Here is a 19727-nt window from a genome sequence, read left to right as displayed (position 1 = left end):
CTGCGCAAAATATTTTCTAAAATAATCACAAGACCACCTATTTGATGACATTGCACTTTAGAAAATATTAAAATATCACTGTATATTTCTTTAAAATACATTCAAATTATATTAAGACCATGTAGTCACACTGAAGATCAGAAATTCCAAATGAGGGACGTCTGGGTGACTCAGTCATTAAGCGTCTGCCTTCGGCTCAGGTCATGATCCCAGGGTCCTGGGATCGAGTACCACATCAGGCTTCTTGCTCATTGGGGAGCCTGCTTCTCCCTCTGCCTGCTGCTCGCCCTGCTTGTTCTCTCTCTCTCTCTCTCTCTCTCTGGCAAGTAAATAAAAATCTTAAAAAAAAAAATTCCAAATGAGGCAGCTGTGAAACCATAGAAAGAAGAGTGGTCCCTGGAGTCAGGAGATCTCAGCTCTATCGCGTATCACTTCTCTAAAGCCCCAGTGTCCAAGTGGGGGAGAATAAGGTATTTTTACAGTGGTTATTTGTATGAACGATACATACCTGGCTGGGTACCATCCTTTGGGCCTGAGTGTGGAGACCCTTAGAATTGTGTTTTTGTGAGGAAGCTGGAAACCCATGGAACTATTTGAAAATAGAATGGTTTGTAAGCCGGGGAATCTCCTACACCTGTGCCAACAGGGCTCCTACCTCCTTGCACCTGAGCTGACTGCTAGGCTCGGCTGACACCGGAGCTCTGCGTGATGAACTGTTGATGCTGCCATGCTGGTCAGCTATGATTCTTAGCCACATTTCTTTAAAGATTTATTTATTTATTTTATATTCTGTATATTTACACACACACACACACACACACACACACACACACATATATATAGGGAGAGAGAGAGAGAAGGAGTGCATGCATGCACATGTGGGTGGCAGGAGGGGCAGAGGGAGAAGGGAGAGGGAGAGTAGAGCCCAAAGCAGGGCTCAATCCCATGATCCTGAGATCATGACCCAAGCTGAAATCGAGTCAGATGTTTAACCAACTGAGTCACCCAGATGCCCCAAGATTTATTTATTGGGGGGAGGGGTAGAAGGAGAGACTCTCAAGCAGACTCCCCACTGAGCACAGAGCCTATGTGGGGCTTGATCTCATAACCCTGAGATCATGACCTGAGCTGAAACCAAGAGTTGGACGCCTAACCGACTGAGCCACCCAGGCACCCCCCTCACCCAGCCACATTTTTTGAGTAAAGTCAAGTATGGCCCCTGCAAGGCTTGTGTTCTAAATGTTTAGTTGAACCTAGGAGGAACCTGCAGTAGGCACTGCAGGCATCATGTTTTATGACCTCTGAAATGTTAGAGCAGAGAGTGACCTATCTCTACTGAAGCCAGGGAAGAGGAAACTATCAAAGAAGGTGCTTACAATCAGAATAACTTAGCGAGGGAGCTGATGGAGGCTCCTGGGACATCATTTAAAGAGCTGGGTGACCATTTGCAGAGTCAACTGTCAAGACAGGTCCTCACAGTCTTCCCACAGCCTTGCATCCTCTGTTAAAGGGCAGTGGTTTTTTGAAGGACAATTTTTAGTTGGTACAACAGGTTATGTAAACCAGAGCCTGTTGCCAAGTGCCAAACACATCTGACTTCACAAGTAGTAATTATAAAGCCAGGTCTGGCATGGACTAGAGTCTTCTCTTTCCACATGAGCAAACTGAGGTCCAAGGAGGGGCAGGCAGTTACATGGTTTTTCAGCTAGGTTATGGCGTTGAGACTGGAACTCAATCCTTCCGATTTGGAGCCCAGATCTCTAGTTTTCTTCTACTAGCAATTAAATACGAAGAGCTATATTCTACAAAAGGGCAGCAGCCCTTGCACACAGACCAAATTTGGGTCCCAGGCTGGTGGCTTGATGTCACTTTGCAGGGCTGCTGGCCCTTGGCTTTTTGCAGACCCAGTCCTGGAGCAGCTACTCAGTCTCCACCCCCAAACCAGGCCCCCTAAAAGAGGTAGGGCGTCAGAAGCTTGTCCTACCTTTTGAAAAGCTGCAGAACTCCTGGGAGCTAAGGCAAGGCAGAAGAGAGAGGCAGGAAAGAAGTGGGAAGTGGCAGGTAAGGGAATGGAGTGTAGGCAAAAAGGAGGGCAAAAGAAGTGGTACTCAAGTGGCCAGGGCAGAATGCTGGCTCAGCTTCCGGGAGCATGCTCAACTTATTGGCTTCTTCCTTCTGGTCTGCAGATGTCTTTGTCCTTGCCTGTGTCCCTGGTGTTCACTGCTCTCTGTCCCGTCCTCCTACTCTATGGCTTTTCCCCAGGCCACATCTGCATGGACCATACCTGCGCTGTGTCCCTTCCCCATGCCCTACTCACTCCTTTGTTCCTGCCATTTACTCTTGAAGTCTCTAGACATAATTAATTTAAAAGGGGTGTGTGTATGCTTGTATTCATTCACTTTGCTTTTAATTGAAATAACTGGAAAAGAATCTATGCCTTTAGGTGGTGTGAGGTAGCTTCTAGAAAGAAAGAAACAAATTTCAATGGCTCTGCTAGAGTGGAAAAGGGGCATTTAGGGAAGGACGCCAGTGGTCTCCTCTGGGTAAAATTGCCCTATGGACAATTTTAAAGAAAAGTTTTCTAAAAAAAAAACCACTCATGCCAAAATTAGTTGAAAAACATAACTTTTACTGTAATTTTATTTATGGATATTATTTTTGAATGTTTTAGTTCATGAAAGCCAGAAAACATACATTCCCTCTGGAATATATAATCTTAGAAGTATTTTCAAAACTAGCCTTTGAAAAATTGCTCTCAGAAAGATATAATAATGAGTGTTTTCAGAACTGATAATTATATGAACAGAGAGGTTGAAAACACACAACTTGTTTACTAAGGCTGTGCTGGCTACTTCATAAATAAGTTTAATGCTCACATATGTTTCTTAGCTTCAGAGAAATACATTTGTACATTAAGAGCAACAAAAACAGAAACCCCTTTCCTTATTGTTGAAAATCTCTGTCAAGATCTGTTTTGTATTCCATTTCTCAGTGTGAAATTCTACCCACTTCAGGCTTGGCATAACCCCAGTGTGCATGCTTAACCCCAAAACAAACAAAAATCTCTAAAGAACCTACTAAAGGCCAGTTAACATTGTAGGCTGTTTTCACCAAAATGGGACCTGGTGTGCTCACCATGACTCATCATTTGCTCACCTCCCGTGTTTATCCAAGCTGGAGTTTGCCTTTAGGTCTGTCCTTGTCAGTCCTTTAGTGGCTGTAAACTTTGAGAGTCAGCCTAGGGATTATTTTTTCCTAACCAGGACCATGTTATTACAGGAAGAGAAAAACCTATAAGGAACAGGTCATGATCCCAGGGTCCTGGGATGGAGTCCCATATGAGGCTCCTTGCTCAGTGGGGAGTCTGCTTTTGTAGTATCCTGTCACCAGGGTCGTTCATTTCTTGCACTGTGACAAATCCTTGGCATGAATATTAAAGCAGAGTAAATTTTTTATTTACTTACCTAAACTAAGGTGAATACAGTAGGGTTGTCTTCTCCTCCCACCTTGAACTTTTTTCTCTACATATTAAATTATGACTATGTATTAGTAAAAGATTTTTGATCTGGATTGTAAATTGAATTTCAGAATATGACAACTCACTCTGGGAGTCAGTTAGCATGTAAATCTGAATTGTGAAATAGAGAAGTTTTAATTAATCTGATTTTTAAGTATTTAAAAAAATTATGGCAAAATACACATTACATAAAATTTATCATCTTAGCCATTTTAAAGTGTACAGTTCACTGGCATTAAGTGCACTCACAATATTGGACACAATTGCTACAATCCATTCATTTCCAGAACTTTTCCATTACCCCAAACTGGAAATTCTGTACCCATTAATTAATGACTCCCCATTCCCCCCCTCTCTCCAGGCCCTGGTAACCTCTATTACACTTTCTGACTCTATGAATTGGTCTATTCTAGAGACCTTAAATAAGTAGAATCGTACAATATTTGGCCTTTGTGTCAAACTTCACTCAGCACGTTTTCAGGGTTCATTTGTGTTGTAGCATGCGTCAGAATTTCATTCCTTTCTAAGGCTAAATAATGGTCCATTGTATGTAGATACTACATTTCGTTTATCCGTTCATCTGTTGAGGGACATCTGAGTTGTGTCTACCTTCTGGCTGTTGTAAATGATGCTGCAGTGAACAAGGGCATACAGCTATCGCTGTTTGAGTCCTTTTTTAAAATTATTTGGGGTATATCCCCAGGACAGGAGTTGCTGGATTATTCTATGGTAATTCTATGTTTAACTTTCTGGGGAACTAACCTTGTTCAATTTTTATTTTTTTTAAACATTGTTGTTTATTTTAGAGAGGGAGAGTGTGCACACACAAACATGAATGGGGGAGGGGGAGAGGGAGAGAGAATCCTCAAGCCAACTCCCTGCTGAGCGTGGAGCCCATCCCCCAACCCATGAGATCATGACTTGGTCAGAGATCACTAGTTGGAGGCTTTACCTACTGAGCCATTCAGGAGTCCCCCCCGCCCCCATTTTTAAAACTAATAAGAAACAGTGGTGCATGGGTGGCTCAGTCTGTTAAGGGGCTGACTCTTTCTTGCTTTTGGTTCAGGTCATGATCTCAGGGTCCTGGGGTCATACCCCTCCTTAGGCTCTGGGCTCCTGGCTCCTCACTTAGCGGGGAGTCTGCTTGAGGATTCTCTCTCTCCTTCTCCCTCTGCCCCTTGCTCCCCACAACCCCTCATGCTCGTGTGTGCACACATACTCTCTCTCAAATAAATAAATCTTTAAAAGAAATAATAAATAAAATAAAACTAATAAGAAACATAAAATTTCTCTGGGTTATCCTTGCTCAAACTTTGAGAGTCAAACCCAATCCAACCAGTAGTGTCCTTCAAGCCCAGAAACTCAGCAATGATCAGCAGTGGGATGTGCCCAGGGCAGCTACAAGGGAAGCTGTCCCAGGAACTGTGAGAAATGCTGTCTCCCCTTCCCGAGGGGGTGCCTCAGTGCACCCTGTCTTTGCTGATTAGAGGAAGGCAAAGTATTTGAAGGGCATTTCTACCCTCCAGCTTAATAAAAAGAATGAGGAGTTCTAGAACAAGATAAAAGCCACAAGCCAGAAGCCAAAAACTTCAGAGAGATTAGAAGAGGCATTTTCAAAGTAGTTCTAAGATAATGGAGCATGGAAGAATGTTGTCATCATTTGGAATTCGGTGGCTTAGGGCAGGTCTGGGCAGGTTGGGAACCACCAGGTGGCACAGAATGGGGGCAGATTTGATTGCAGCCCTTTCCAGGTGCAGTCTAGGTAAATATGGGTCTGTAACTCCCCATTCCCCTGTCTCTCCAGCCCCTGGTAACCTCTATTATATTTTCTGACTCTATGAATTTGCCTATTTTAGGTATGTCATATAGGTAGAATCATACACTATTTGTCCTTTTGTGTCTTGTTTATTGCACTTAAGCAAATAAGGGTCTGAACTGTGAAACACGGTGTTGTGGGTGGGAAGGGGAAGCACAGATCAGACATCAAAGGCTTAAATTTAGAGGATGCTAGATAAATGCAAATTAGTACGCTTATCAATGCAACATTTACTCAGTTTTTGAGACTTAACTTTCCTTCCATCTCTGCCAGACGAATCTTCTAAAATCACCACTTGGCACATGTCAGCTCCCAGTTCAAACTCTCTTTCTAGCTTCCCATTATTTATGATCATTGCCTCCCAACGCTGGATAAGAGTCGCTCCCAAGGCCACTCTCCCGAGAGGCCGATAGACCCAGGGCAGCCTCTGCAGCACCAAGTCTACTGGAAAGTATTTGGGGATGAGTGTGACCGTTACATCAGAACAAACATGGGGATGTTACAGAGTGCAATGTTTGCATGCAGTTTACCGACGAAATGCTGGCCCTCAGTGAAATTTGGAGCTTTGCCCTTCGGCACAATATACTACAAGAATAAGTTTACTTCGTTAGGCATCAGGGCACCACCTTGGCAGAGTTTGGGAGTGGAAAGGGGCACAAATGAAGATTAAATTCCAAATCAGGGCAGTCAGAACTATCTCCCGCCTGGCCCTTGGGAGCTATCACTTTGCACTTTACTCCTTAACTGCTTCTGTTTTTAGTAAAGGCATTCTGAACCTTTGGACAGGTAGCCCAGCTCTGTCACTTCGTCCAGAAAACTAACCTCTGTGTCTCACTTTTCTCATCTGGAAAACAGCAGGGTTGTGGGGAGGATTAAGTGAGTTAAGGTGGTAATTTAGTGCAGTGCCTGGCTAGCAGAGTGTTGTCTGTCCGGCTAGGCATCCCCTTACTATTGCCTTCCCCACCAAGGCCACCTCTTCCCCTCCTATGAACCATTCCAGTCTTAATCCACTCATCATGGCCCAGCCCAAGCCCACCTGTCCCTGCGCGCGCGCTGTCAGGGGAAACTCCTCACTCTCAGCTCTTGGTGGCCATTTCAGAACCAGCTCAGACGTACAGGATAAGCTGAAAGCCCGAACATCTGTTTATGAGTTTAGCTCCACGAAAATCGCCAGTGCGTCGAGATAAGGAAAAGGAAGGAGAGCGGCATATCGTCCAGTGTCGAATCCTCGGAAAGGGCAAAGCGTTCATGAGGGAAAAGTGGACCTAACCTGTGCCTCCGCGCCCCACATGCCCTCCCTTCCCGATCAAGCGCCTCTCCCCGTATTACACCGGCAGGCGCTTGCGTCGCTCCTCGGGCGAGCGCACGGCGGGCCGTGCGACTTTGGGACAACCAGACGGCCACCGCGGGATCTCACGGACCTGCTCTCCCTCCCGATGTCAACCCAAAGTAATGGGGGGCGTAGCCCGCCCCCTCCCTGTGCCGCCCGGCTGCTAAGAAAGCACGGCGAGACCCTCCCTCGCGACTCCCCCCCTTCCCCCCCGCAAGGGCTCCAGAAGGGACTTCCACTTGGGAGTCAGGGGCTCCGCGTCCCGGGCGGGTCCCCGCGCAGGGCGGAGCTGGCCCGGCCCGGAGCTCGCCCCGCCCCGCCCCGCCCCGCCGTAAACTGACCGTGTGGCAGCCGGGCGGGGGCTTGGAAAGGGGGAGAAGGGGAGGAGAGAGAGGGAGGGAGGGAGGAAAGTGGAGCCTGGCGGGCCGGAGGGAGGAAGGGAAGGGGCGGAGGCGGAGGGCAGAGTGTGGCGGCGCGTCCCGGAGCCCAAGTCGCGGCCCCAGCGCGGAGTCCGCCCCTCCCGAGCCCAGAGTCGCCCGCCGGGGCCGTCCCGAGCCGCGACTACCCCCCCCCGCCTCCCCGCCCCCCGGGCAGCCCCGGGACTCGGCTGCGAGCGCTGCGGGAGGGATGGTGGCGGCGGGGCGCGGGCCAGCGCAGCCGCCAGCGTCTCCCGCCCGGCCGCGGGCGCTGTGAGCCGGGCATGCGGCTGCGGCCCCCGACCCTCGGCCCCCGCGCTCCGGCCCCGGCCCTGGGCTCCTGCGGAGCCCGCCGCCGCTGAGGCCGGGCGCCCCCACCATGCCGCGGGCCCCGGCGCCCCTGTACGCCTGCCTGCTCGGGCTCTGCGCGCTCGTGCCCAGCCTCCCAGGTAAGCCGGGCCGCCCGCGGCGCCCAGAAACTTTGTCGGGCGAGGAGCCGCCCGCAGGCGGCGTGGAGGGCCGGGCGGGGGGCGCCGTCTGAAGGGGAGAGCGTCTTCTTGGGCCCCCCAGGTGGGCGAGTCGCGGGGTACGGCCGGGTGGGGGGCTCGCGAGGTGCGTGCGCCCCTCCGCTCGCAGCCCGCAGTCGCCCCGGCGCGCTGTCGTCGGCCGTCCGTCAGTCCCGGGCCGAGGAGGAGCCTTCCCTTCCTGTGTAAACAGCCTTGCCGGGCTGCTGACGGCCCGCGTGCGCCCGCGCCCAGTGCCCGGGAAGGGCCGCCGCCCGCCCTGCGAGGGGGCTGGGGCGCCGCACTCCCCGGCACAAAGCGGCCCTTGTGGCCGTCCGGGGGCGGGCGGGCTGCGGGGAGGCGCCGACGGATGCCACCGGTGCCCCGGTCCTCAGGCGAAGGGCAGCAAGGGGGGCGGGGGAGAGACCGGGAGTCCTTGCTGGAGCCACGGCTTCTCGGGAGAGGGCTCGTCTCTTGGAACTGCGGGTGCTCGGGGCCCCTTAGCGTATCCTAGGGTTTCACTGCACCCAGGCCAACCGCCTCCCTTTAAAGTTGTAATCCCCTCGCTTCCTCCCCCAAACCACCGCAAAACCCGAGGGAGACCGGCGTCCCAAGCCACAGCCCCACCTGGACTTCCCGATCTGATTCCTTAGGCGTGGCTTTATCCCGAGGTTTACAAACACTCGCCCCCGAACATTCCCCTAACTCTGGAGGGTTCTGGGGCGGAGGGCAGGGGGTGTGCGATTGCTTTGGCGCGACCCTGCCAAGGGCTGGCGACTGTGTGAGGAGCCCTCAGTTACCTGCTGTAAGTTTTCGGGGTTGGGAGACGGCTGGATGTGGCAATTAGGGGGCCCTAGAGGGAGGATGCTCTGTTTTGCGCCTGGCTGCCAGGCCGATAAGCCACCCCCAAGCCCTCCAAGAAAAGCAGGAAGCTCCAGTCTTTCTCCTTTCCCGGGGGAAATAATTGTGTGCTGGGGTGCTTCGTTGCTCCATTGGCTTGCAAGCCCATGATAGTCGATTGCTTTTGTGTCTGGCTGCCAAGCGAGAGGGCACTATTCCCCTGTGGTGCCTCATTTAGGAAGGCAGATGAAGGTTTACCTGAGAGGAGGAGGGTTCTAGGCAAACGAAAACTTCCTTTAGGCCCGAATTCAGACTTCATACTGTAGCAAGGTTCCTCTAATGAGAAAATAATCACTCTAGAGCTTGGAGCAGATCCGTGGTTTGCAAACACCCATCTGGCAGCCAGCACCCATTAATGTTTTCCTGCGTCCTCGGGGAAATGCAAAGAGAAAGATGAAGGTTGTGTCACACACAGGAGTTTGTCTTTGCCAGCGGTCCCCTGCCTCACAAGGACTGTCCTTTAATTTGACATTACGTCTTTTTTATTTTTGGTGGGAAAACTTCTTTTCATAATTTATAGTGATGATAGACGCAAAATAAAAAATCTGGCAATCCTGTATAAACTTCCCCTCCTCTTTCTCTTTGTTTTGTTCTGTGAAAGTTCAACTCTGTCAAGTTCTGTGAAATCCCAAAGTTTGGAACTGCTAAAGGAGAGGATTTGTAAGTACCCCTACAGCTTGACATCCTCCGATTCTAATAAAAACTCAAATGTTTCTAGTTGTGAAGAATTCTTTTCATATATTGTTTTCCATTTGCGTTGTGATTTCTGTTTTTCACAGTTCACGTGTCTCTTCACAATGATCTCCATCTACTCAGATGGGCCCAAAAGGGCGAAGTGACTTGCCCGCTCTCCTTGTCTGCTGATCTCAAAGCTTCTCAGTCCAGGGCCCTTTGTTCCCCATGATGCAGCTTAGGTAGGGAGAAAAGTAGCGGGCCATGGTGGTTTCTCTCCAGCTCCTCAGAGCTCCCTTTTCTTGCGCTGTTGCCCTATGAGAGCTCAGCCAGCCCGCTGTGGGTCAGCAGAGCCAAGGTACAGCAAGCCCATCGCTGGCTTCCAAACCTGTCATCTCGCTCTTAGCCCTGGAGCTTCTCAAGGTTCGAAGGGGCTGACTCATATCTGTGATTTCTCCTGGTGCCCCAGTGTTGCTGAGCCAGCCTCAAACAGTTCGAAACAGTTTTTCTTTTCTCTTCCTTCTCTTTTCTTCTCTCTTGAAGCAGCGCAGGTACTTTTCCCAGAGCATGTTTCCTGTCTTGCTGCTAGGAACATGAGTGGAAAGAAGAACCTTCATTGCCTAGTGAAAGAAAGAGGTGACCTGCAGGGCCATGCCTGCCTGGGTGTTCCGAGACCAGGGGCCCAGTTGCCCATCTGTTGCTTTCTCTACACTTCCATCCCTGTGCCTAAGCCAGCAGGAAACAGACTTTTAATTTAAGAGGGCTCCTTTCAAACGAGTCTCCGGCAGACTGACATCCCCTCCTCGTCCCAGTGTTATCTCCTGCTCTCCTCATCCCGGGGCCAAGAGCCTCCAGACAGGACTTTTGGACATGGTCTTCTCACAGAACCAGCGAAGGGTTTCTCTGGAGTGAGGCCTTTGCTCCCCCACAAGGAAGGGGAGGAGCGTGGTATTGATCTTGCTGCAGGACTGGAGTCGTGTTTGCTATCATCGTTCATTAAAAAAAAAAAAAAAAAAAAAATCAAATGTTCTTTTAGGAAATGCCCTGCAAATTAGAATGCTCTGAATCCTGAGAGAGCCCTTTATTCTGTTTTGTGGGCTCCTGTTGGCAGCACTCTGCCCTGCACCACAGGTTCCATGGCCTGTGAGGGGGCCTCTGGATTTCGGCCTTGGCTTGGCAGCTCTCCTCAGGTAACCGGGCCTAGGTTTAGAAATAACAGGGCAGCAGGATGCAAACAGTGGGCTTGGTTTGGAGACTGCTCTTTACCCCAGGTATTTACATTTTAGCCCCACCATCCTTGAATGAGGGGGGCTTTTTATAAAGGGGATTGAGGCAGAAGAGGGCAGGGCCTAATTAGCTCTAATTAGTATTCTTCTGCTTGTTCTCCGTGCTTATTTAGCTACTGAGGCAACGGAGAATTAAAATATCTAAGTAGTTGGCAAAAGGCTTTTTGTGCCTGCCTGCCCTGGTTACTAGCTTCGCTTCTTTAGCTGGCTCCTGAAACTATTCTGCGAAGTTTCGACGGTATCCGTAATGTGGAACAGTTACGTGCTGCTTAAATAATAGCGTCCTTTTCATGGGGCAGTGTGCAGCTGGGTTGGAGTGGGGGGAGTCTCTTTTCACAGGTATTTCCTGTTGGCTGGGGTGGGGGGAAGGCTTCAGAAAGCCCACTGCTATAGTTTGTTTGCTTTCTTTCCAGTTGCATGGGATTAATGGGCTTCATAAATATAAAGGAACACTTTATGTATAGGCACCCACTTGTTTGTGAGGCTTCTTCTTGCTTCTATTGAAGGCAGGGTTTGATTCCTGGGCCACCTGGTGAAAAGTGTGCTCCAAGGCAGGCCTTGACACGTCCCCTGTGGTGGATGCTTGGAAGGGGAGGTGGTGTGGCCTGCTCTCCTTACTAGATTCCCTCCCCCCCCCCCCCCCCCCCCCCCTGCTGCCGGCCCTCCTGCCCTCCTCCTTTAACACCACCCAAGATTTTCTCCCCTCCCCCGCAGACGGGGACTGCTCCTGCCCTTGTCCCTTTTACCTGTTTGTAGCTCTCACTCAGAGTGATTGTTAAAACTCAAGTCAGATCATGCCACTCTGCTTAAAACCCTCCAGTGGCTTCCAGGAGTCCTGACAGTGTCCCACCCGGCCTCTCCATGCACTCTGACTTCCCTGACTTTCTGTTTCTGGCCACTGCCGCTACTGCCCTTCACTCTGTCTGTTCTTGCAGCGCAGCAGGGCCCTCCGCGGGGCCTGGGATACGCTCCCCCAGATAGCCGCAGAGCTAGCTGCCTCCATCCTGCAGCCTTTTCTTGGTGGTCTCCTGCTCAGCCAAGTTGTCCCTGGCTGCTGTCAACTAAACCTCCTGCCCCATATTCCTCCTGTCACTTTTCTTTCCTTGATTTTTCTCCGCAGCCCTCATCATCTCATGTGCTCTCTGATCTTGTTTACTGTGGGTACCCCCCAAGAGGATTCTCCTCCAACCAGAACGTAAGCACTGTGAGGACAGGGAGTTCTGTCAGTTTTCTTTGTCACTGTGTCCTCTGTGCCTAGGATAGAGCCCAAAGCATACTGGTTCAACGGATGGATGAGCTTAAGTCTTGGGGAGGTGTGTGCACGCAGGGCGGGTGGGGCTTGTTCAATCCTATGCTCCTTGCTGCCTTCTGTAACCGGTTTTGAGGTCAGGGACTGTGCACGTAGCTTACTAGTGGGAAACATTTTGGGAGAGAGAGAGACCCCATTTGAATGTGTCAAGGTTTTTTGAGCAGGAATAGATGATAGAGGCCATGTATTGCACCCCCTGAATTGCTTGCATGAGCATACTGAGGCCTGGAAAAGGTAGTGACTTGCCAAAGGTCATGGAGCCAGGAAGTGGCAGATCCAGTGCTTGGATCTCTCCTGCCTAGGATGGCCTCTCCTCGTCCCCTAATTGCAGCCCAAATGTCCCCTCCTCTGTGAAGTCTTCTCTGCATCCTTTGGGTAGGTGGAATTGGCCTCTCCTTCCCTTGCTCCCATAGGACATTCTGTTAGAGGGGCTAGAGGCTGGCGCGGGGGGGGGGTCTCCCTCACGTGCTACATGGCAAATTGCCCAGGTCTCCTTTACCTTTAGGTTCCTGATAACAACCACAATGGATCCCCCTGCCCCCGTCCCACTACCTCATGGTTTCAGTGTCTTTAGAAAACCCCTCAACTTTCTAAAAATGTAAAGCAGTTTTAGATTTACAGAGAAATTGAGAGGATAGTACAGAGAGTTCTTATATACCCTACACCCAGTTTTGCCTATTAGTAACATCTTACCTTAGTGTGGTACATCTTTTACAATTAATGAACCACATTGATACATTATTATTAACTAAAGTTCATACTTTATTTTATTAAAAAAATATATTTTTTTTAATTAGGTTCCATGCCCAACATGGGGCTTAAACTCATGACCCTGAGATCAAGAGTCCCATACTCTACTGACTGAGCCAGTCGGGTGCCCCTAAAGGTCATACTTTAGTCAGATTTCTTTAGTTGTTACCCAGTGTCCCTTTTCTGTTCTAGGATCCATTCAGGATGCTACCTAAATTGAGTTGCCATGTCTCCTTAGGCTTATCTTGGCTCTAACTGTTTCTTAGTGTTTCCTTGTTTTTGAAGACCTTGATAGTTTTGAGGACATATTTTGTAGATTGTCCCTCTATTGGGATTTGTCTGATGTTTTTCCTCATGATTAGACTGGAATTATGGGTTTTTGGAGGAGGCCATAGAGGTAATTGATTGCCATTTTAAAAATTATTTTTTGAATAGGTAATATAGTCACATGATATTTTTATGGTGTAACAGTTGTACAGTGAGAAATCTGTTTTCCATTCTTCTTGCCCATCAGTCTAGCATATTGCCCTAACCCCTTGCTGCACAGACTATCCCTGTTAGGTTTCTTAACGTATCCAGAGTGCTTTCTATGTGTATGTTACAAATATCCCTCCCCTTATGTTTATTGAAAGACAGCACTATCCACACTGTTGTATGTCTTGCCTTTTATTTTTAGCTTAGTGATATATCAAGGTAAGCTTCCTATCAGTATATAGGGAGCATGCACATTCTTTTTTTTAAGTAATTTTTTTTAGATTTTATTTATTTTTCATAGAGAGAGCACAAGCAGAGGGAGAGGGAGAAGCAGGCTCCCTGCTGAGCAAAGAGCCTGTTGCGGGACTTGATCCTAAGACCCCAGGATCATGACCTGAGCTGAAGGCAGACGCTTAACCAACTGAGCCACCCAGGCGTCCCTGCACATTCTTTTTTTAAAGCTGCATATTATAAGCAATCATATAAATTGGTGTTTTATATATATATTTTTAAGATTTTATCTATTTATTTGACACAGAGAGAAATAGCAAGAGCAGGAACACAAGCAGGGGGGTGGGAGAGGGAGAAGCAGGCTTCCCGCGGAGCAGGGAGCCGGACGTGGGGCTTGATCCCAGGACCCTGGGATCATGACCCGAGCCAGAGGCAGATGCTTAACGACTGAGCCACCCAGGTGTCCCTAAATTGGTGTTTTAAAAATACAAGTGCTAATCTGTCAAGCTGGATGTTCTGCAGATGTGTGATGTTCAGAAGGGCAGTCTAAGATGGAAACTGACCAAGATCAAGCCTTCCCAGGGCATATTTACAATTTATGGTAATATCTTTGGATCAGTGACTACTTAGTTGCTAGATTCTGAAGCAGAAACATTTTGTTTACGGTGTAAGAAGTGTGGGGGACGTGGTTCAGGGTCTGGGGAGAGGCTCTCCAGTGGCTTGTCACTTTAAAAAAAAAACAATAATGGAATGTTTTTATTTTCTGTTGTCTTGACAACAGTGACTAAAATGTAATTTAGGACCATGAGAAGCCCACTTCTCAATTGAATCATGAAGGTGACACACACACACAAACTGTTCTGAATATCATGGTCTGTTATTGTTCGTGTGTTTTCTAGGGTGAGTATACACCCTATATCCTCATGATGCTTTTCCCACTGTCCGGGCTGAATAGCATCATGTCCCCTCTCCCCCTGCCAGTATTGGGTCATTCCAGCTTGGTACTGGTTTCTGTTATCCCGCTGAATGTCTCAGATCAGGAAATTCCACCTGCTGGATGTGTGCTTTAGTAGGTGTTGTGTGACCTTGGACATGTGGGGTGGACAGAGATGGGGAGAAGCTGCAGGGAGGGGTGCTGGCAGGAGGCCCTTGCAGGAATCGAGACTGAGTGCAGAGGGCTGGCTCGGGCACTGTGGGGCAGGAGGGGGCAGGCAGGAAGGGTTGGATTAGGAGAAACATTTCATACATCTTGAAGGAATGATCGACCGGACATGGTGGCTGCCTGGATATGATTGATGAAAGAGAGAGGTGAGTCAATGAGTTGTGGAAGGAAAGCATATTTTTAGATTATGGTTTGCAGTAAGCCCTGGCTGCAGAGATATTAAGGGCTGCAGGGAGTTGCAGTTGAGCTGGAAATAGTCACAGTGCAAACCAAGAAAAGCTGTGGCCATTGTCTGGGCCACTAGTGCCTATTTCCATGACCTAGACACAACACTTTGACATTTGTGAACTCTAGCTGTTTGACTTTTTGTTCATTGCTTCCGTCCTTTCAAAATGCTGTTGGTGCCAAGTGAGTGACTCATCCAACTAAATCCAAATTCTGAAATATTAATAGGTGGAGAGAGGAGAGATGCCAAAGGGAGGAGCCCTGGCACTGTGGCATGTGTCAGCACCCAGCCTAGGCTGTGGGTTCCAGGAGTGCCCATCTGCTACCTGCTGCCTGGCACCCGGAGCTCCCCGGGAGCAAGGCCTGGCTCATTCATCTCTGTATTTCTAGCATCCCCTAGTCCAGAGCTTAGCATTTAGTACATGCTTAGTGCAGGCTTTCTTGAATTTGAATGTGTCCCAATAGCAACCTCATTTTAGAGGAATCCTTTTAAGTGCAATAAAACGACTTTACTATTGCATGTGAATATGCGGTAGTAATAGAAACAATTAGTAAAGCAGAACAATAAATATTTTACGATTGTTCAGTATGTTTTCATACCAGATGTCTGTCATATCCTTTGAGCCACATCAGTATTACATCCAAGATCTTTTAAAAGGCTGGCAAAGCAGAAGACCAGAGCCCAGTCTGTCTGGGTCAGAACTGAGGAGCCCTTACTGCCCTGAGCTCAAGACCCATGATCCAAATTCCTAAAGCTCACTGATGAGGCCCTGGTCATTAGAAAGTGGTCTTTGTGAATTTATGTGGGTTGAAGCAAAGACATAAATGAGACATCTGACCTCAAATTCCTCTCTGATTGAGGGCTTGTTAAAGATCTCCCTGAGAGGACCCCAGAGCTCACTGGTCATGTGTCCCTGAGTCTGGGATGGCTTAGGGATTGCCAGGCATCCCCCATATGGGCACTTGCTCGGCAGCACCCCTTCCGACCCCTTTTTGGAGACTGAGCTCCTTGTTTCAAGTCACTTATTCTTGTTTTCGCATGTTTTCATCTCTAGGATGAGCTGACTTGACTAGCTCATTTTAAGACATTTCTAGCTCTGAGGGTCTGCAATTCCATGATTTTATGGAAATGATTTTATACATCAAGGGAAATGATATGCCCCAAGGGCCCGAGTTTGTATTCGGTAAGGAGAGCAGGGGGGAAGTCACTTTCATTTCCAGTTTGATCCCTCCTCACCCCACATTTAGGTTTCTGACACATAAGGGGATTTGGCCACAAAGTAGAACTGGCATTTTGAAACTCTTTCTGCACACTTTTTTTTTTTTAAGCATAAGTGCCTATTTAAAAGTCATCAAGTGAGTGGATTCACTTTAAAATGAGAAAGGAGGGACACCTGGGTGGCTCAGTCAATTAAGCGGCTGCCTTTGGCTCAGGTCATGATCCCGGGGTCCTGGGACTGAGCCCCACGTTGGGCTCCCTGCTCAGCGGGGAGCCTGCTTCTCCCTCTCCCTCTGCCTGCCTCTCTGCCTACTCGTGCTCTCTCTCTGTCAAAAAAATAAAATCTTAAAAAAATAAAATAAGAAAGGAATTTGTCAATGCAGGAGGCAGGCCGGCCCAAATTCCCAGTGGGCTGGATTCAGAGACCTGCTTGGTTAGTGTTTGGACCTGGGAAGGGCTCTTCTTGCTGAAATGAGGTTATGCGTGGTGGTTGGTCCCAGCTTGTTTCTCCAAAGAAATGTGTTCCAAGGCCAGGGCTTGCACCTAGTGGGTCCTGGCGGTGAGATTGGGGTCCCCCAGCTCTGGGGGTGTGGTAGCTGATGGGGACCAGGGGCCCAGAGTTCAGGGTTGGGGTCTCTGCCTGGAGGAAAGCATCTGACTTTACCCTCTCTGAACCTCCAAAGCCTCCTTTCTTCCCAGCATCTTTGGTCCTGCCAGTTTCTCCTTCTTTCTATCCCGGTGGCCATTCTTACCCCAAATGGTGTATGTTCCCTCTAGTGTTCCTCGGGAATGACACTCCCTGTCACTCGGTTTCTGTTTTTTACTGCTAGTGGCAGGGAAGAAGCAGGGAGTTAAAATTAGCCAGTTGGGGAAATGCTGCAGTTTCAAGATGTCTTACAATAACTGTTCCCCCCCACCCTGGGATCTTTTAAAATTTTTTTATGTTTATTTAAAAATTAATTTTATTTTTTTTATTTAAATTCCATTAGCCAGCATATAGTACATCATTAGTTTCAGATGTAGAGGTCAGTGATTCATCAGTTGTGTATAACACCCAGTGCTCATGACATCACGTGCCCTCCTTAATGCCCGCCTATCACCCATTTACCCCATCCCTCCACCTCCCCTCCCTTCCACACCCTCAGTTTTTGTTTCCTATGATTAAGAGTCTCTTATGGTTTGTCTCCCTCCCTTGTTTCTTCCCATTCAGTTTTCCCTCCCTTCCCTTATGATCCTCTGCACTGTTTCTTATATTCCACATATGAGTGAAACCATATGATAATTGTCTTTCTCTGCTTGACTTATTTCACTTAGCATAATACCCTCCAGTTCCATCCATGTCGATGCAAACGGTGGGTATTCATACTTTCTGATGGCTGAGTAATATTCCATTGTCTGTATGAACCACATCTTCTTTATCCATTCATCTGTTGAAGGGCATCTCGGCACCTTCCACAGTTTGGCTATTGTGGACATTGCTGCTATGAACATTAGGGTGCAGGTGCCCTATCTTTTCACTATGTCTGTATCTTTGGGGTAAATACCCAGTAGTGCAATTGCTGGGTCATAGGGGAGCTCTATTTTTAACTTCTTGAGGAACCTCCATACTGTTTTCCAGAGTGGCTGCACCAGCTTGCATTCCCACCAACAGTGTAGGAGGGTTCCCCTTTCGCCACATCCTTGCCAACATCTGTCATTTCCTGACTTGTAAATTTTAGCCATTCTGACGGGTGTGAGGTGGTTATCTCATTGTGGTTTTGATTTGTATTTCCCTGATGACAAGTGATGTGGAGCATTTTTTCATGTTTCTGTTGGCCGTTTCTATATCTTCTTTGGAGAAGTGACTGTTCATGTCTTCTGCCCATTTCTTGACTGGATTATTTGTTTTTTTGGGTACAATAATTGCTTTTATGGTGCTTTGCGGCATTCACTGTATATTCTCCTCCACTCTCCCTTTTTGGCTCTGTTTTTCCTGTTATACTTTGGGCCCTTCTTTGTAGGGCTGGTGGCCCTGGATTTCTTTTTTCCAGTTCAGTGGGCCTCTCTCCTTTTGACATTTAAGGCAATGACTAGGAGAGACCAGCGGGTCCATTAGCGCTATGAGGGCTGAATAGAGCCATTTTTATTCAGAGAAAAACCAACATGTTCTGCTCTTTGTCAAAAGAAATGTATCCTTGATGTTTCTGAGAGGAAGGGGAAAAATGGTTAAGTTTCACCAAGGATACCTGTGCTGCTGGCAAGGTTGAGAAAGGGTGGGGACTGGGTGTGGGGTGGGGAGTTGAGGGGGCAGTGGGTTTAACTTCACCACCAGAGGGGATTGGCCTTGGTTGAAATAAGTAGCTTTTACAATGATAAAGAAATTTCCTTCTAATCTTAGTTTCTGATGTTTTATTAGGGATGGGTTTTGAATTTGATCAAGTGCCTTTTCATTACCCAGTGAGGTGATGATATGGTTTTTCTTATTTAACCTACTAGTAGGTATACTGAATTAAGGAATTTTCTTTATTTTAACCCAACATTGTATTCCCTGGGCACATTCTTCCTTAAGGGTTCTGCTGGCTTCCTTTGGTGCACTTGGATTTGGTGTGATAGTACTTGATTTAGGATTTTCTTTTCTTACGCCAGAAGAAGATCAATCTGTTCTTCATTTCTCTCTCTCTCTCTTTCTTTCTCTCTCTCTCCCTCCCTCCCTTCCTTTTTTTTTTTTTTAATTTTATTTATTTGAGAGAGAGAGCACAGAGGGAGAGGGAGAGGGAGAAGCAGACTCCATGAGGAGCAGAGAGCCTGACACGGGGCTTGATCCCAGAACCCTGAGATCATGATCTGCGCGGAAGGCAGACCCTTAACTGACTGAGCCACCGAGGCATCCCTCTTTCTTTTCTTTCTTTTTTTTTTTTGGGGGGGGGACTATTTCTTTTTGTCATTTTGGGTGGACTAAGTGTAATGAGGCCTTCAGTGAGGGAGGACCTACTGTGTTATGGGGGTGGAAATCCAGGTGGTCCAGGAAAAGAAATGGGAGTTGCTAACCGAAGTGTGCATGCTCGGTGGGTGCTTCAAATGCTGCCAGTGCTTAGCCTCAGCCCATGTGCCTTACCCTGCAGTCAGCCCAGGGCCCTGTACCCTTCAGCCTTACCCAGACTCCCTGCTAAAAAAGGAAATGGCTCATCCTCCCACCCCATTCAAAGGCCTCATCAATAAGGTTTATGGCCAGGAACTAATTGGTGCATCTTTATCTTTCTTTGAAGGTCTCAACATATGTACTAGTGGAAGTGCCACCTCATGTGAAGAATGTCTATTAATTCATCCAAAATGTGCCTGGTGCTTCAAAGAGGTATGTGGTGGTGTGTGTGTTGGGAGGGGGGGAGTGGCGGGGAGGGGGCGGGCTACACCTGGCACCCAAGTTGACTGTACAGAGAAAGGGGGCACGGATTCTGCAGGCTGCCTCTTCTTTTTCCCAGGGTGATGACAAAGCTACATTTTTATAACATGCTAAATTCAGTCGGGGCTTTAGATAGTGTTGAGTGTTTTAATCCTATTTTAGGAAAGCAAGACCTTCCTTCCCTTTTGTGGGGGAGCCAGTATGACTCTTGTATAGTTTCCTGCTATTTGGTAAAAGATCTGAGCATGTGAAGTGAGTTTGTTGTATAATAGTTCCAAACACGTGTAAGTGGGTGGCATGTGGATGGAGGCCAGGCGTCTTCATGTGGCTTATCTGAGGATATGAGTATTATGAATCGGCCTTTATGGTATAATTAAAAATAATGGTTGCTGTTTCTTCAGGCCCTGTAAGAAGGGTTACAAGTTCAGGGAGATGTTAGGCATATTGCTGTCATAAAGCAGGACAAATACCAGAACTTGGTGGGCTCATCGGCAAATGATCAATTTCTAAAATTCCTGTCTCGAAGGGAAGTTCTGGG

At 48.1% G+C, this 19727-nt stretch overlaps 1 protein-coding gene across 2 annotated transcripts in view; it reads left to right on the top strand.

The window, feature by feature from the left end:
* Positions 1–7414: 7414 nt before the first annotated feature.
* ITGB5 (integrin subunit beta 5) overlaps positions 7415–19727 on the top strand; it is a 111633-nt gene continuing 99320 nt past the window's right edge. The window contains exons 1-2 of one of the 2 annotated variants that reach the window (XM_025875551.2): positions 7415–7528; positions 19056–19141. In XM_025875551.2, coding sequence (XP_025731336.1) covers positions 7459–7528; positions 19056–19141 — 156 coding nt within the window. In that variant the 5' untranslated portion in view covers positions 7415–7458. Of the gene's footprint in view, positions 7529–9123; positions 9143–19055; positions 19142–19727 lie in introns of those variants that run through there. The other variant, XM_073894721.1, reaches the window with a different exon arrangement.

The sequence above is a fragment of the Callorhinus ursinus genome, unplaced genomic scaffold (genome assembly GCF_003265705.2).
Source record: "Callorhinus ursinus isolate GAN/ISIS: 27379988/994484 unplaced genomic scaffold, GSC_fseal_2.0 scaffold1, whole genome shotgun sequence".
NCBI lineage: Eukaryota > Metazoa > Chordata > Mammalia > Carnivora > Otariidae > Callorhinus > Callorhinus ursinus.
This window is presented reverse-complemented; position numbering and strand designations above follow the sequence as displayed.